At 41.6% G+C, this 16,850-nt stretch overlaps 1 protein-coding gene across 1 annotated transcript in view; it reads right to left on the bottom strand.

The window, feature by feature from the left end:
- abcc8 (ATP-binding cassette, sub-family C (CFTR/MRP), member 8) overlaps positions 1 to 16,850 on the bottom strand; it is a 77,241-nt gene that overhangs the window by 37,693 nt on the left and 22,698 nt on the right. The window contains 10 exon segments of the mRNA XM_048256156.1: positions 1,907 to 2,012; positions 2,280 to 2,352; positions 2,526 to 2,642; positions 3,209 to 3,317; positions 9,143 to 9,288; positions 10,643 to 10,683; positions 11,454 to 11,616; positions 11,928 to 12,062; positions 15,062 to 15,217; positions 15,481 to 15,645. Coding sequence (XP_048112113.1) covers positions 1,907 to 2,012; positions 2,280 to 2,352; positions 2,526 to 2,642; positions 3,209 to 3,317; positions 9,143 to 9,288; positions 10,643 to 10,683; positions 11,454 to 11,616; positions 11,928 to 12,062; positions 15,062 to 15,217; positions 15,481 to 15,645 — 1,211 coding nt within the window.

Raw genomic sequence — 16,850 nt, 5'->3', positions numbered from 1 at the left:
GTGATGGACTGTGCCTAGGTTGATGGTACTTGGCTAAGGTTTTTTATGGTTTATGGTTCAGTCCGCATCAATGGGACGGACCAACCTAGCCAACTTAGACCATGCCTAGGTTGGTTAAGGGTATTTGGATGTTTGTTGTGGTAATATGGTGGCAGCATGGGTCCTTAGCTAACTGGCTAATTTGTTTTGTGTTGGTGATGGGCTGTGCCTAGGTTGATGGTTGGTTGGCCAGGGTTTTTATGGCTATGGTTCAGTCCACATCAACGGGACGGACCAACCTAGCCAACCTTGACCATGCCTGGGCTGGTTAAGAGTATTTTGGCTATTGGATATTTCAATGTGGTAATATGGTGGCAGCATGGAGGGGAGTGTCTCCAGGACGCTGGTTTCACTGTTAAGCCTTCATGAGGTGTCGTGGGCCTAACTTAACGAAACATCGGTGAATGAGGGTGCCCACTTGATAACCCCAATGACATGCCGCATACTATATACTGCTGTTGGATGAGCCATTTGTATTGTGTTTGTGACCATTTGTTGGCGGATTTGTGGGTAGTGTGCTTTTTAAAGTTAAACTTGAGCAGGGGCTTCTGAATGTGTTTTTACCTTGGATTTTGGCACAAGGGATTTTAACATCTAATCCTGTGTATTAATGTAACACTGGCTGCAGCTGTGATCCCTTGGCTGAAAGATCGAAATGAATCCAGACCAGTTGCTCGAGAGAATGGCACAGACGCCTCTTCCGGTTCGATCCCAAGAATAGTCTCAGCATGATAAACTACTCACTCAGATGATCAGTGAGGCTCCAAGCTGAAAGCCTTATTTATTTATTTATTTGTTTGTTTGTTTGTTTGTTCATTCATTCATTCATTCATTCATTCATTCATTCTATCCATCTGAATTTCAACAAGCTACAGGACATCCCAACAGGAGATGGGTCTGAGTTAGCTAATGTTGTGTTTCAGACCGACTCAGGCGAGCGTTGATATGTCCAGTGCATCTGGCGTGGACGTGCCCCAGTCGCATGGCACCTTAGGACTCTGGGGACATCCAAAAGCCATTAAGACCGATGTTTGCAAATGTCCTAACCACTCGGTGACTGATTGGGAAAATGTGAAATGAGCCGAGTCCAGTTTAGTCCAGCCCAGTTTCCCACCGCTGCCTTGTATGCCTTTGCAAAACAACATTGCCATGAAAAATGGTAAAGATAAGGCTCTCTCGAAGGGAGGAGCGGGCACAATTTGCAGGGAGGGAGGAGCGGGCACAATTTGCAGGGAGGGAGGAGCGGGCACAATTTGCAGGGTGTGCCAGCTGACTGTTGGCACGGGATCAGAGTGCAGAGAGAGTGACACAAGGAGAAGATCTAATGGGAAATCTGACCCTTCCATCCAGCCATCCTTCCCCTCTCCATCCTTCCATCCTTCTCCTCTCCATCTTTCCATCCTTCTCCTCTCCATCCTTCCATCCTTCTCCTCTCTATCCTTCCCTCTCCATCCTTCCATCCTTCTCCTCTCTATCCTTCCATCCTTCCCCTCTCCATCCTTCCATCATTCCCCTCTCTATCCTTCCATCCTTCTCCTCTCCATCCTTCCATCATTCCCCTCTCTATCCTTCCATCATTCCCCTCTCCATCCTTCCATCCTTCCCCTCTCCATCCTTCCATCATTCTCCTCTCCATCCTTCCTCTGTGATTGAAGACTCTGTGTGGTCACTGTGTTGTCACATTATGGGCATTAGTGTGTAGAGAGGCTGACTTTGCTCTATGCTCTAAAGGCCTTCAGGGAACAGACACATGTAGAGTCTGCACAGTGTTGATCTTGACAGCACAGCAGTGGAGTACTAGAATGATCTAGAGCTAAAGGAAGTGAATGTTTGGCAGTAACTCCTGTAAGAATGACAGACATCTCACCTGTTCCAGACTACACTACCAGAGGTCTTCTGCATCTCTCCTAGAGCAGCCAGCAGCAGGGAGGACTTCCCACATCCCACCTGCCCCACAATCATGGTTAGCTGACCTGAGGGCAAACACACACGCACACACACACACACACACACACACACACACACACACACACACCACACATGCACACGCAGAAGCACACGCACAAGCACACCACACACACCACACACACACACACACACACACACACACACACACACATACACACACACACACAGTAGAATACACATTATAGGTATAAGTAATACAGAGTGATACAGAGTGTGCAACTTATAGTATATACACACACAAATACGTCAGCAACAAATCAGTGGAGACCTACCGAATGGAATCTTTATATTAACATTTGACAATGTGGGGGGACCATCTACCCAGGTGAAGTATCCATTGCTGATCTGTTGAAACAGGAGGAGAAACTAAACAAAACATGCACTCAGGGCAGAGTACATTCAACTGAGTACACACATTTCCACTGCACACACAAACAACAGATAGGAAAAGAATACCAAAGGCAGTTTTGTGTGTGTGTGTGTGTGTGTGTGTGTGTGTGTGTGTGTGTGTGTGTCACCTTGATGCAGGTGTCCTCATCGTCCAGGGAGAGGCTCTCCTCCTCAAGGTCTCGGTGGAGCCCAAAGTTATTCCAGTCCTCCCGGCCAGGGTGCTTACGGTTCACCACCTTTAGAGGCTGACCACATACCAGAGAGAGAGAGAGAGAGAGAGAGCTCTAAACAGATTTCTTCAGCATTTTATCTCCCATTAAAACACACACACACACAGCTCTCTCTCTCTCTCACACACACACATTCTAGAATTCGTGGTAGCAGTTGCGTCTCCGAGATAAACATTTTGTTATTTTTCAAAAATATAAATCTTTATTGAATCAATTTTGAACAATAATACTAATTGTGACAACCTTTCACCAATAACAATACTTATATTATGATATTAGACCCAATTAATCTATAAAATATTAACTAAATGACTCCCCCTATATTATTACCAATCTGTTATTTTGATATCGGAGTGAATCTCTCACTCAATTTTATATGATCAATACAATATGATTACCATAAAATCCATGAAATTCAGATTTTTATACATGCCATGTGGTAGCTAGTTTGAGATTAGCATGTGGAGTCAAGACACAAAATGATGGGAAATGTCAACTATTATCGTCAATTCTGTTAATGGATTATACAGAATAATGATGAACAGAGCTGACTTGTCTGTTGACATATGGTACACACTCACCAGGGCCTGGTACTTGCTGTTTTTGGAGGAGGCCGGGGGGAGAGTGGTCCTGGGCTCCTGTTCCTCTCCGATCTCGTCACATGAGAAGAACTCACTAAGTTTCTGCACACTGAACCACAGCACACAGCCACACAGGGGAAACACATCAGCTACCATCCCAACAGAGTACGTACAGTAACACACAGCCACACAGGGGAAACACATCAGCTACCATCCCAACAGAGTACGTACAGTAACACACAGCCACACAGGGGAAACACATCAGCTACCATCCCAACAGAGTACGTACAGTAACACACAGCCACACAGGGGAAACACATCAGCTACCATCCCAACAGAGTATGTACAATAACACACACAAGGGCAAATATTGTCTTTCATTTAGCTGATTTCATACATTTGCTCTAAACAGTACTTTTTTGTACTCACTGGTTATGATTCACTTTTTACTGCCTATCTACTATACTGATCTACTCACTGAAATACATGTGCTGTACAGGATATGACCACCATCTGGAACTTAATTGAATATCTTAATTCTCACAAGTCATATTAACATTGAGATTATGCAGTAATCTTGCTGCAATGCAGTATACTTCATAGTATGGTATAACAGCTGTCATCCCAAGGGTCCTCTGTGAGTAGCATACATATACTGCTTGCAGTGTGTGTGTGTGTGTGTGTGTGTGTGTGTGTGTGTGTGTGTGTGTACATGTGTGTGTGTGTGTGTGTGTGTGTGGGTGTGCGTGCAATTTCAATGTGTGTGTGTGTGTGTGTTTGACATTGCACATGTTTGCATGTGTGTGTGTATGTGTTTGCCAGTACTCTGCAAAAACTGATATCTAACCAAGTGTTATAATCTTATAATTGTTTTAAGTCAGCAGTGATTCTTGAGATTTCAATTTTTGGCACCTAGCGTTATCTCGTAAGATCGCTTTGACTTTAATAAGAGTTTGACTTATTCTAAGACGTCTTTATCCAGACAAACAAATTTGCTTAACACACTGGCAGCCAGATTTGCTTGTTTTCATGATAATATGTCTTAAAATAAGTCAAACTCTTATTAAATGAAGTCATATGTTTTTTTATGAGAAATCGTCAGGTAAGTATCTTTATACTAACAATACCTACTAGATTAATATAAGATTAACTAGATGTACCGCATAACGGTACAAAATATGACCGCCGCTCAGTCCTGTACATCCGTTCCGCGAAAATAAATCACACTTCAATTTGTCTCCATATTTTACTCCATCCCCACTCTTGAAACTTTTGTGTATGCTTGTTTGGCATGCCTGAGTGTGTGATATGCGGCTGCACAGAAAGTACCCTACTGGTGCTGAAAAGGTGAATAGATTGTAGAATAGCCAAAGAAGATGTAGAATTGTTATAAAACCTTTAAAATCTCTAAACAATCACAAGTAGGGCAGTTCATCACAGTTCATCCATTGCAACTGGATTGATGAAAGGTCACTTACACCTGTAGGCTACATTGTATTTGGGAAAAGCAAAAGGTATCAGCATAATGTTATTTATTTATTTATTTTTTATGTATTTATAAACAAAAACATCTCTGTCAGTTCCATGCCGTTTTCAACAGCTATCAAAAACAAAGGTCATTTTTTGGATGGATGGATTTTTTTGTGAATGTTTCTTCTTCTACATAAGATTTTAGTCATCTTTAGTTCATGTAATACTTTTATTGTCAATGCACAAATTAAGTAACAGTAGTCTGAAACGCTATTGTTAATGCACAAATTAAGTAACAGTAGCCTAGTCTGAAACGAAGTGCTGTTTTACATCTAACCAGTGGTGCAAATAACTGACATGTCCAAATGGGCCTTGATGAAATGCGTCGCTAGACTGTTCATACACATTTTAACGGGCCAAAGTTGAAGAGCTTTTGTCCGTTATTGTTAGTGCAAATATAGGCTGATTCATGTTCCCTTGCATTGTTTAACTGAGGTCCATGGCTAGTCTGGCTTTCATCAGACCAAGCTCAATCTTTTAAGAAATCAAAAAAAAATAAATAGCGGGCAGATCAGGCTGGGTTCACCCAGCCTAGTCCATAGGCACCCGATATTGTTTAATTTTCGATTGAGATATACACGCTCTGGCTATTCTAAATGCAAAATGCCTCAGGGAGTTATGACAAAACGGTAACTAACAAACTAGATCCTAATAGAAAGTTGTTAGCTTCCCTAAGCTACAGGTAGGATTATAAGGGTAGGCCTATTGACAACATAAATTGTCAATAGGCTATGCTGGCGACACAAATAAAATCTCCTTTGGAAACCAATGGCTTACGCCTTACAGTATCAAGCGGGACTTAAACTGTCATATCGCGGGCTTAAAGTTGTAATAACATTCACGCAGCTCCATGAGTCAAGGAAAGCGAAATGAAGTAGCCACTTCTAAATGGGACCCACTACACAGTAGCTTAAGGTGTTTTGCTAAAGCAGCCATAATGAAATGAAGGTGTCATTGTTTGGATACTTCACACACACATGCTTTTTAATTTCACAGACTACAACTACCAAGCTGTAATCAAAGCACATCGATTCCCCTCTCACACCCTGCACGCACTTAAAACAAAAATAAACAGGCGCCTCAGTCTCACGCGATGTATAGGCAAAACTGTATCAGACCGTGTAACGTTGGTAAATCTTCCATTGCACAGAATGATTTTGTAGCACGCGTGCAATAAATGACAGTCGAAAAGATACAAACAGTGCTGCTATACATTTGCTTGGTATAACCGCATTTATAGTTTTCTACAAATGCAATAAATCAAATGCCTCCATCACTCAACCAACGCTAACGGTAACATTACCTAGGTCCTTATTGATATTACAAGATTAACGTGCCTGCAGTTAAAACCAAGCATGTCCGATAAACATCCACAGATTTATTTCGCTTCAAGAAGAAATGGGAATTACACTTCATGTGAACATCGTCCTATCCTTATTAGATGTTCACTGCGGTAAATTACAGTCCTTGTATGAAGCGTCCATTGTTTTTCCAACCCACTTTTAACTTCCAACAAAATTATGTCTCACTGCAACGATCGCCATCTAGTGGACAAACGACTACTTCTCGCCAATACTGAAAATGCAGCCATGATGATGATGATGAATATTTATTTTGGCTTTCTTTTAATCCTACTGATTTTCATTTTTTTTTTACCGGGGCAAATCACAAATGAGTGATTATGAGCCAGGTTGATGTGGGCCCTTGAGACCAACATACCATAAAAGATTCACAGAGAACTGTGTCTCGCCCTACCCTCCCTTTGGGGTCCAGTCCAGTCCAGGGGGCTGCAGATGAAAACGAAAATGATGGTTCCATGCTATCCATGTGGGGTACATGCTCACCAAGTTTTGTGTACCCGGTCTTTCAGTGTCCCGGAATCCTTGTTGGTGTACGCCACTAAATGTACACATAAATTATTTTATTGTAAGGCCCCCCATGAACGAAAGTACACAAAACTTGGCATGCATTCAGAGGGTGTCATAATGATCCTACTCTTTTAATTTCGTGCAGTTTGACCTTGTCAGCCAGAGATATTGAGATGAAAACACCTAATTTTTTGCTTTTTAATTTTTAAACTAGGTGGCGCTATACATGAAATAAGTGGTAATGGGATGGGTTGACATGCCCCTTAAGACCAACATACAAAAAAAAAAAGGTGGACCTCCTAGGCCCTACGGTTCTCGAAATATTCACAGAAAACTGTCTCCCGCCACCTACAGGCCAGTTGGTGTATAGTAACATAAATTAATTTATTGTGTGGCCCCCATGAACGGAATTCCACAAAACTTGGCGTGCATACATAGGGTGTCATAATGATCCTACACTTCCAATTTTGTGCAGTTTTGACTATGTTAGGTCACAGATACCTTCAATTACACCACCTCATTTTTACTTTTTTTTGTGTTTAACTAGGTGGCGCTATACATGAAATGAGTGGTTATGGAATGGGTTGACATGGCCCCTTGAGATCAACATACAAAAAAAAAAATGGTCCTCCTAAACCCTACGGTTTTCGAGATATTCACAGAAAACTGTGTCTGCCCTACCTCCTTTCGGGGTCCAATTCAGCTGGGGGGCTACAGATCAAAACGAAAAACGATGGTTTCATGCTATCCATGTGGGTTACATGTCCACCAAGTTTCGTGTACCCCGGTCTTTCAGTGTCCCGGAATCATTGACGGAAATTTGGGCATCGAAAAAAAAAAAAAAAAAAAAAAAAAAAAAAATCTGACTAAACCTATATGACCGCCCGCTTGACCAAGGGCGTCATAATAACACTTGGATAGACAAGATGTTTTTGCACTGTGTCATAATAAACTACAGCTGCGTACCCCATTCCCAGGTCCCTAAATACCCTCATAAACAACCTTGCCTGATTACCTACATGGTTCCCCATGAGACTAGCCTAGATTCACTAACTAAAATATATCACAAACAAAATGTGCAGAATACCAATCATATAATATAGAGCAAAGGCAAGCTTTCCACTTCTCAAAATGAAATGGAATCACCACAAATCTATAGTGGCCTTTGCAATGAAGTGAAAGTAAAGCATCTATGATTTACACCAGCTTTGTCTTTTCCGGAACATTCTCAGAGGCTTGCTGTCCTGTTCCTAGAATTGATGAAAGCTTTGAGCTGTCTCTGTCTCACACACACACCGTGGGCCTACAGCTCCTCCAGACAGCAGTGGCACCTTTTTGCGTGGCTTTTTCATAGCTGAGTGAGAGATAGTCTGGGTGTATATACGAGACACGCAACACATGGTGTATTCCTGTTATTTCTACCATATTCTTGCCCTTCACAAGGATGGCTTCATTTGCCCTATGGTTGCCAGTCATCAATCACGATAGTACCGAATCAGTAAATAAGTTTACTCACTGTACATATACCACAAAAACTATGAAGACATGCCACTGAAAATGTGAGGGCTGAGTTCTAGACATGGAGACCAAAATATGTCCCCTTTTGCAGTGGACCCTGGCAGTGACCGATTCACCCACTTTGTACTCTGTGGGATCAAAGAGACGCTCTCAGTCTCTTATTCACACCTGTTACAAGCCCGTTTGGCTCATCTGCCTCTCTTTACTGTCGTAAGAGGGACCCTTTTATACTCCATTAGTCTGCCCTTAATGTCAGATATAGCCACTTTATAATGACTTCTAAAATACTTTCCACATAATTTACTTTTTTTTTTATGACACTGCAACAGGCTTAGGGTACTTTCATTATTTGACTTAACACTAAACTCATTTAAATGCGACCTTAACAGGCTTATCATGCTCAAACAATATCCACAATAAAACTATTTGTGTCTGCCTCTGTCTTCGGTACTCCATATTGCTCTGCCACAGCATTAAAGTTGTTAACCCAATAAGCAGGACCTCGGCATCTTTGCCAATTATAAAAGCTTTTACTCTGCTACAGATAATTAACCACCCTTGTCAGACAGTAAATTAGAAAGCACTTACAGAGCGCAAACACCCATTAACGTCTCAAAAACAAAACAGAGCAGCAAGCAAAAAATCAAGTGCCAAACCAAAGACTGAGAAAAGGGCCACAGTAAGGGTAAGAATTCAGCCACAATAATAAGCTACTCCAAAGGGCCTCATGTCAAAAGCTTTTATAACTACATTATTTACTATCACACTAATTGCATTTTACTCAATCAAACATATGAAGCATGGCTATATAATTGTTTGATTGATTAACTAATTAATTGATAGATTAATTGATGGATTGATTGATAATACAATATATATCGAGTTATATGAGAAACAAGTTTTCTTCATAAGGCCTACAATGGAATAGCTTCACCTACATAATTAAGATATCAATAATTAGGATAATCAGTTCCTGTATGTTTAACACAGATGTTAGTTCTACACAGACAGAACTCACCTGACCAGGCCTTTGACAGTGGAGCGCACTACGCTGGACAGAAGGAAGAGAGGCGAGACCAGCATGTGGAAGAGGGACAGGGAGGCAAACGCTACAGCAGGAGACAGATTTGCATCCTCCGAGATGTGAACGTAGACCACGAACGTCTTCACAGGCAGAAGAAAAAGACTCATCAACAGGGCTTCAAAGATACACTAAAGGAGCTATGAAGAGTTCTGTAGGCTTCGATTTCGCAGCCACATGGCCCTCTTCTACTGGACTTGCACTGCATTTAACACAGTGCCTCAAAAAGTGATATTACAAAAGAACAGGGCTAACCACAAATAGGCCCATTGCCACCCAGCAGTACTAGCTTGGGTTTTCCCATGCTTTTCCCATGCAGCGATTTTATTCACGCTGCTAGGCAGCCTGGATTCTATGGACTTTGGTTCCTTCGTTGAGGTGAAAACAATCACAGAACGGAGGGAGGGCAGCAAGACGATGACTACACACAGAAGCCGTTATGAGCCACGTACAGATGCATTTGATAGACATTCGTAGCGCCCAATCAACGGCTCTGGGCATTCGTAAACCACGTTTCAAATACGAGAAAATGAATGTCTAGTTCCCAGACCCCATCTCGATGAGACGAGGTCTGACGTTAGCCAGGCTACAGCAGTACAGTATTGCCATCCATTCCTATGAAAAGTGGGAAAGTACTGCTGAAGGGCTTAGCAGAGGTAATGACACTGAAGTATTCAGGTACCCATCATCAGATTGTGTAGATCAAATACAGATTAAAGCAACACTATGTAACAATTTGACATTTTTTGAGGTATGATTTTATCACGCATCTAGTTGTGGTATCATCTTCCAATTCATTCTGATGATATACTGTACGGTCACAAGAAGGACAGAAACACAGTGTTTTTCCCACAGCTCATCCAGGATATGTACTATGCAGTTCTGTGTTCCAGATCGGAACACATCACAAAAATTGAAGAAAACCTTTCACAGCACGACTTTGCTGACTACTGACTATATTGCCAACACACACTAATTAGCATTAGCAGGCTTCTAGCAGTGCCAATTAGGCTTTGGATGGTGTTTGAAAGGGTTTCTTTGTGTCTTTTCGGTAGCTACTGTAGCTCCAATGTCTGGCTAAAATCCACATAGTTTTGCTTTAAGTGAATCTGACATTGCACAGCAATCACAAAAAGTCTCATTGCCATCCATCGGTATGGCAGGGCAAGTCTTGCTGAAGGGCTTAGTGGAGGTAATTAAACTCTGAGGTGCTCTGTGAAATGTGAGCAGAGGCAGACTGTCCAGCCCTGACACATTTGGTTGCCTGCCAGTTTCCTCTCAAAATGACCTCAGACACACACAGCTGTCTTCTTTAAATGCCCTTCAGCAGACGAGACACATCGTGTGCTGCTTGATTACAAAGGTAAATGTCAGGAAGGAACTGACAAGAAGTCAGTTGAGTTGCTCTAACACGTCTTAAATCGAAAATATACTCACGGTAAGAACAGCTGCGATTGGGATGGCTGTATTCATGAAAACTGAAATGGAAGAAAGGTCAGTTGAATTGAAAGCATCAGGCCCTGTGGCTATAGCTCTGCCTGAATCACTGAGATACACAGTTTTAGCAGAAAAAAGCCCCGGGCATTATTCCAACTAACTGCTTCAATCGACAGTCTAAATCTACCAATTCTGAATTCAATTACCTTCCTTAAAATCAACTTAATTAAATAGCCAATAGGTAAACTGAATAAAACCTAACAAAAGACCCCCAGCCAAAAGAGCATGTTGATCTTAAAGACAATCCTGGCAGACAACAACATTACAACAACAACACATTACATTTATATCTATAGAGCTTTTCTAGGTACCATAAGCTCTTTACAGTTAGAGGGGGTAACATCACTACAACCATCACCACAATGTGAAGCAACCACATGGATGGCACGACAGCCATTTTGCCCCAGAATGCTCACCACACACCAGCTGGAGGAGGAGAGTGAGGGAATCAATCAACACTAGGGGGAATGATTAAGGGACAAATTGGAACACCGGGGAACCTCTTAGTCTTTGTGATCAGTGCCACGGGATCCTATGACCTTGATGAGGTCAGAATCTTGGCATTTACAGTAAGTCTCCTCTGATGGTTGGCAACTTAGCTTTCCAGGCAAATACTGGGCATCTGTTGGTCTGGCTTCTAGCTGGTAATGGTAGTGGTAGTGTTGTGTGTGTGAGTCTCTTGAGTTTCTTTCTCTCTCTCTCTCTCTCTCTGATATATGTGATGTGTGGGTGAGTGTGTCAGAGGTCTCACTGGAGATGGAGGTGTAGAGGGCGAAGGTCTGCAGGCTCTTAAGCTCCTTCTTGCGTGTCTCCTCCATGCTGCCACAGAAGATGTGCTCCCAGGCGTAGAGCTTCAGGAGCTTGATGCCCCTCAGCAGCTCATTGGTCTTCTTCAGACGGTCATTTGAGTACTCCTGCGGGACAGCATCCAAAGGGAACAGGCAATGAGGCAGCTACAGCAGTACAGTATTGCCATCCATTCCTATGAAAAGTGGGAAAGTAGCTCACAGCTGCCACGCCTCCAGCATTCAGACACCTGATTTCAGAGCTATCTTCCCCACTGTCATTGTTTACAACTACAACTGTTAACTTGCTTACTTGCTAAAGACTGTCAACCGGATGCTTTTCTTTGCTTCACATATTGAGCCACCACATAAACAACAATTCAAAACAACAACAACACTAAGGTGTGTGGCTGTGTCTGTAAACCGTCAAGGAAACTTACCAAAGTACTTTTTTGTGCTTCAGACAATTTGGTTGCCACAAAGTACTGCACTGGGGCCAGGAGTGCAATGACGGTGGCTCCAATCAAGGCACTTATACCCAAGAGGTAGTACAACAGAATCACCCCCACAACAATCTGGAAAAGTGGAGACAAAATGTTTAGTTACCAGCTGAAGAGCAGGTGGCATACAAACTCCATGCAGATGCCCAGGGATGTTGGGCATGAATTAGAAAGCAGATAGTTCATCAGATACGCAACATGGGACAGCTAAATGTTCTTTTGTAGCATAATTGAAATCTACATTGCTGTGAAAATTGGACGACTAAATGTTTAATGCTAACACACAATAATGGAGCACAGATGTTGCTAACTTATTACATGAATTATTTTCCTAGACTTTCCTAGAGTTCCTGTGGATAGTCACACATGCAGACATTTATAGGTGGGCTTAAAGTAACACAATGTAGTTCTTTTCCCTAATTAACAGCTTTCCTTTTCCTAACTGTAACCTAATCCATTTAGATGTTACACTGACATGATTTCAGACTGCTTCCAGTGATCTCCAGACTGCAGCCTACAAGGCCTAACGTAAAACGCTAAATCCTCCGGGTTGGCCTGACAGCCATGTGCTATCATTGCCGTTGGACTGAGTTTGACTAAGTTAACGCAGACTTTTCTTTCTTTCTTTCTTTTTTCTTTCTTATTTTATTATTTGTTAATTGTTTGTTTGTTGTCTGTCTTGTTTGTCTACCGTTAGGTGTCTCAAATTTTTGTAAATTTGTTTGTTTGTCTTGGTATCACGGGAACACTGGCGACTACACCGCTCCATCTGGCATCTTTTGTCTTATGTGTAAATTATTATTGTTATTTTTTTTATTGTGTTTACTCTTTAAAGCGACCTTGGGTGCTTTGAAAGGCGCTATGTAATAAATAAAACGTATTATTATTATTATTATTATTATTAACATGGAGAATGGAGTCTATGACATTGCCAATGCATGCCTGGAACACCTGGTACTGCACTATGTAACGCTTCTACTTTTATAAAACTAAAGCAATGGGTGTGGATACCTCAGCTATAGAGCTTAATACTTTTTACTGAATTGTCTGTGATTGACATAATCAATAATTCAGTGCAAAGCTTGGATTCCTTTCCAAAATTGAAGTCAGTGGACCTCGGCCATACCAAGTTACATTGCCATTTGAGTCCCTCTAGTCTGCATACAGACCACGTATCTGGCACTGAATGAGACACTTCGAACAAGTCTCTCCAAAAGTTGGCTCCTTGGAAAATCGGAAAAAGCTCTCTAGACTAACTTTAGCCGCTCTCCCAGCACAAAGCCTGATCTGCATCCAAGACTGATGCGGACGGATCTGTCTCCACCGGAGGAGATACCTCAACTGTCTCATTAGCAAAGAGCCAGCGTCTCCTGAGCACCTCGGCCTAGCCAAGCCTGCATCAGAACTGGCTAATGGAGGCAGTGGGGAAAAGCACTGGCTTTAGCAGTCGATCTCAATTAACTGCTGACCTAACACACTTAATCATAACAAACAGTTTGTAGAGTTCTCCACAGAGATCCTCCCAACATCTACATACAGCCCCATAGCTGTATTTCAGTCTGGCTGAGGGGATTTAAAGTAGGGCTTTACAATGCAGTAAGAGGGTGAGGGAACGTGACAGGTGGGAATAAACGAGAGGAGGGAAATGGCAGGAGAAAAATGGGAGAAACAAAGAGACAACACGCTGGGAGAAACAAAAGGGGTCACTTATTAATTCAAGACAGAGCAATGACTCCCTGAATGCAAAACAAGTTACAAAGGTGATATTTCAACCTTGAAAAGCATTTTCATCTCAGGAGGAGTAATGCTTTTTGTTAATCTACAGTGAGATTTGAGATTAGCAGTTATTTTTACATTGGTCCAGATTAACTTCAATTTGAACCTAGAATGGCTTATGTCTGGAAACTGCTCCTGCTGCCAAGCGGAAAAAAGACAGAACTGTGCCTGCCCTGGAACCATCTAATCAAAATGATCTGTGTGTACAGTGAGTCAGCAAAACAGATATGAGATGAAATGAGAGAGATAAAACAGAGGAAATGGAAACCTGAAAAGCCTTTATACGGATGCAGCCTGTGAGTTATGATAGGATTGAAAAGGTTACACAATTAATATTAGCCCCTTTAATGAGCATCTGCTATGTTGGCCTTCCATCAACAGACTCTTTTCTTCTGTGATCTCTTTGGTGGAATGATTTATCAACTGTTCTAGCTATTCTAGCGATAGTTGTGGGGTGTTCAAAAAGCATATAACGACTCATCTGTTTACCTTGTATTTCATTTAATTCTGTTTACCTTGTATTTCATCTAATTCATTTTATACACATCTAATTAATTAATTTAAGTTCTAGTTTGTATATGTTTATGATAATTGTTATTAGTCTGTTAAATATATTACTAAATTTGTTTGTATCATCATTTAGGATATGACTACTTTAAACTGTTAATTTTAATGTTAATTTAATGTTTATTTATGTCACTGTAAGTCACTTAGGACACACGTGTCTACTAAGAACCATAAATATAAACATAAACAAAGGGGGTTGAATAAATCAATACCAAGAATAATTCCCACTGCTCTGTTTACAGTACATAGCACCATAGCAACAGGTTAATGTATACATCTGGTACAAAAGATAACAACCTCTTTTCTGCAAAGAGCAGAAGAGGAGGAATGATCCAATAGAAAGGATTAGAGTTGAGTGTGTACCGGTAATCATTAAGAATGTCTGGATTAAAGGGAACAGCAATCTTTACTATCAGCTATAAACTGGTCAACTTATCATAGGGACATAAATGGAAAGACATGCATACTATCCTATTGAATTGAACTGACCGTAGCACATAGCAGTGGCAGTATATTGAACTGCAAACAGCAGAAAAGAAATAGATGGACAACAAAGTTGACCAATAAGGTCAAAGCTGTGTAACATCTATGCGTGTGCTAATCAATGCTGCTTGTTTTTCCAACAAACAATGAGAATTGCTCAGGTGTTCACCAGGCCAATGGGTCAGGATGATACTGGCCATAAGAACTGAAAATGAACCTCACGAGAAGTATTTGATTGGCTGGCTTACTTGAACTGGCATGGCCCACAGGTTTGGACACAAGAAGAAGAACCACATGAGCTGATTGATGTCGATGGCAACCAGGTTACATATCTGGCCCACGGTCATCTCGCCCATCGACAAGTTTGATGTGCAGAGACGCATAATCTTGTTGTAGACCTTCATCTAGATTGAACAACAAAAAATAGTCCGTTTTTAAATGCAGCTGTAGAAAAACTTTAGGTACACATACATCTGTATATAGGTATATGCATCATAATATAGTGCATGTCTAACTTTTGTTCTAGAGTTGGATAAAATGAGGACAAATTCAAGCACATACTCATCTGGACTCGGACACTGTTTCCATGTTTCAGTTCCTGTCTAACTGTATTTAGTGACGCCATCTTTTGAGTGGTCTGGCTGAACTAAATGTTCCCCATTGGTACCTGTATGGCCCCTCTCAGGTTGATGCCATTCTCAATGGCCACGTAGTAGGAGGCCTGGAGGAAGGTCCTCTGCAGGAGCAGCGCGGAGAAGAGCAGCACAGTGAGCACGTAGGCGTTGGCCAGGAACTCCCGCGATGAGATAAAGTAAACCCCCAGCAGCTTCACCTGATCAACACAGTGACCCACGCATCAGCACTCAAGCAAACACAACCTTCAAACTGAGGAAAACCCATGGGGATTGCACATAATACACACATACTGTACACACATTCACACATGCATGCACATGCACACACACACACACACACACACACACACAGGGCAACGTTGTCCTAGTCTCCATCCATCTTACCCTTACAGCAGTGGTTCTCAAACTTTATCTTTCATTCCCCACTTTGATCAAGGGGGCATTTTCGAGCCCCACCTGTCCCTCATAGCTCTAAGAAAGTGGTAGGTCAAGCTTAAAATTGTCAAATTTATTGAAATAATGACAAGTTCTAAATATATCCTCTTCAGCAGAGTTAAGATCAGCTGGTGCTGCAGATATAATAATAAATGAATACATAATGTGCCATTGTAAATTGAACACACATATTACTTTTTTCCAGCAAGGAAAAGCAATTAGGAAGCATAGACCAAAATTTTACAGCATTGTACAATATATTCAATGAAATACCAACATGCTGCATTAAATGGATCCATAATCCAGTCGTACTGAGCACTGCTGGTTGGGAAATATTTTTGAAATAAACTTTGCAGGGATGTGATGTAGGCCTACTGTTCAGTACATGGGATCACAAGAGTGGCTCCCGAATCAGACGTTTCTGCGATTTCACTCAGATTCTCAAAGGCATAATACTGTCGCGATCGAGGCGCCTGTCCCATACCTCAAGTTTTTTTGTGAATGCAGTAATCTTATCTGCTAGGTGAGGTAGGTGTTTTTCTTTGCCTTGTAACTTGAGATTTAACTCATTGAGCTTTCCAAATATATCACTCTAAGATAGGCCAGCTTTGTCAAGAAATGTTCATTAGTGAAGATGAACATTTCACTAGATTCAAACATGCGCTCTTCCTCCAAGAAGAGGCGACTCGAAGCTCAAACACGCGCCTCGCTGTGAAACAGTACAGCCTTTTGGTCAGCTCCCATCTCCTCGCAAAGTGCCATTACCAGAGAGAGTGCTCCATTATAAATCAAAAATGTAATATTGCAGCCTTCATGTCAGCTGTAAAAATATGAGAACATGGACCTACTACATCAGGATACTCTGTAAACATTTTACACATAATCAGGAAGCTCCTTTGCTGTTCAGTGTGTGATGTGTTTAAAGTGGTACTACGTTTAAAGAAATATTTTTATTCTTTGTTTCAAG

This window comes from Alosa alosa, chromosome 11, assembly GCF_017589495.1.
Source record: "Alosa alosa isolate M-15738 ecotype Scorff River chromosome 11, AALO_Geno_1.1, whole genome shotgun sequence".
Taxonomy (NCBI): Eukaryota; Metazoa; Chordata; class Actinopteri; order Clupeiformes; family Clupeidae; genus Alosa; species Alosa alosa.
This window is presented reverse-complemented; position numbering and strand designations above follow the sequence as displayed.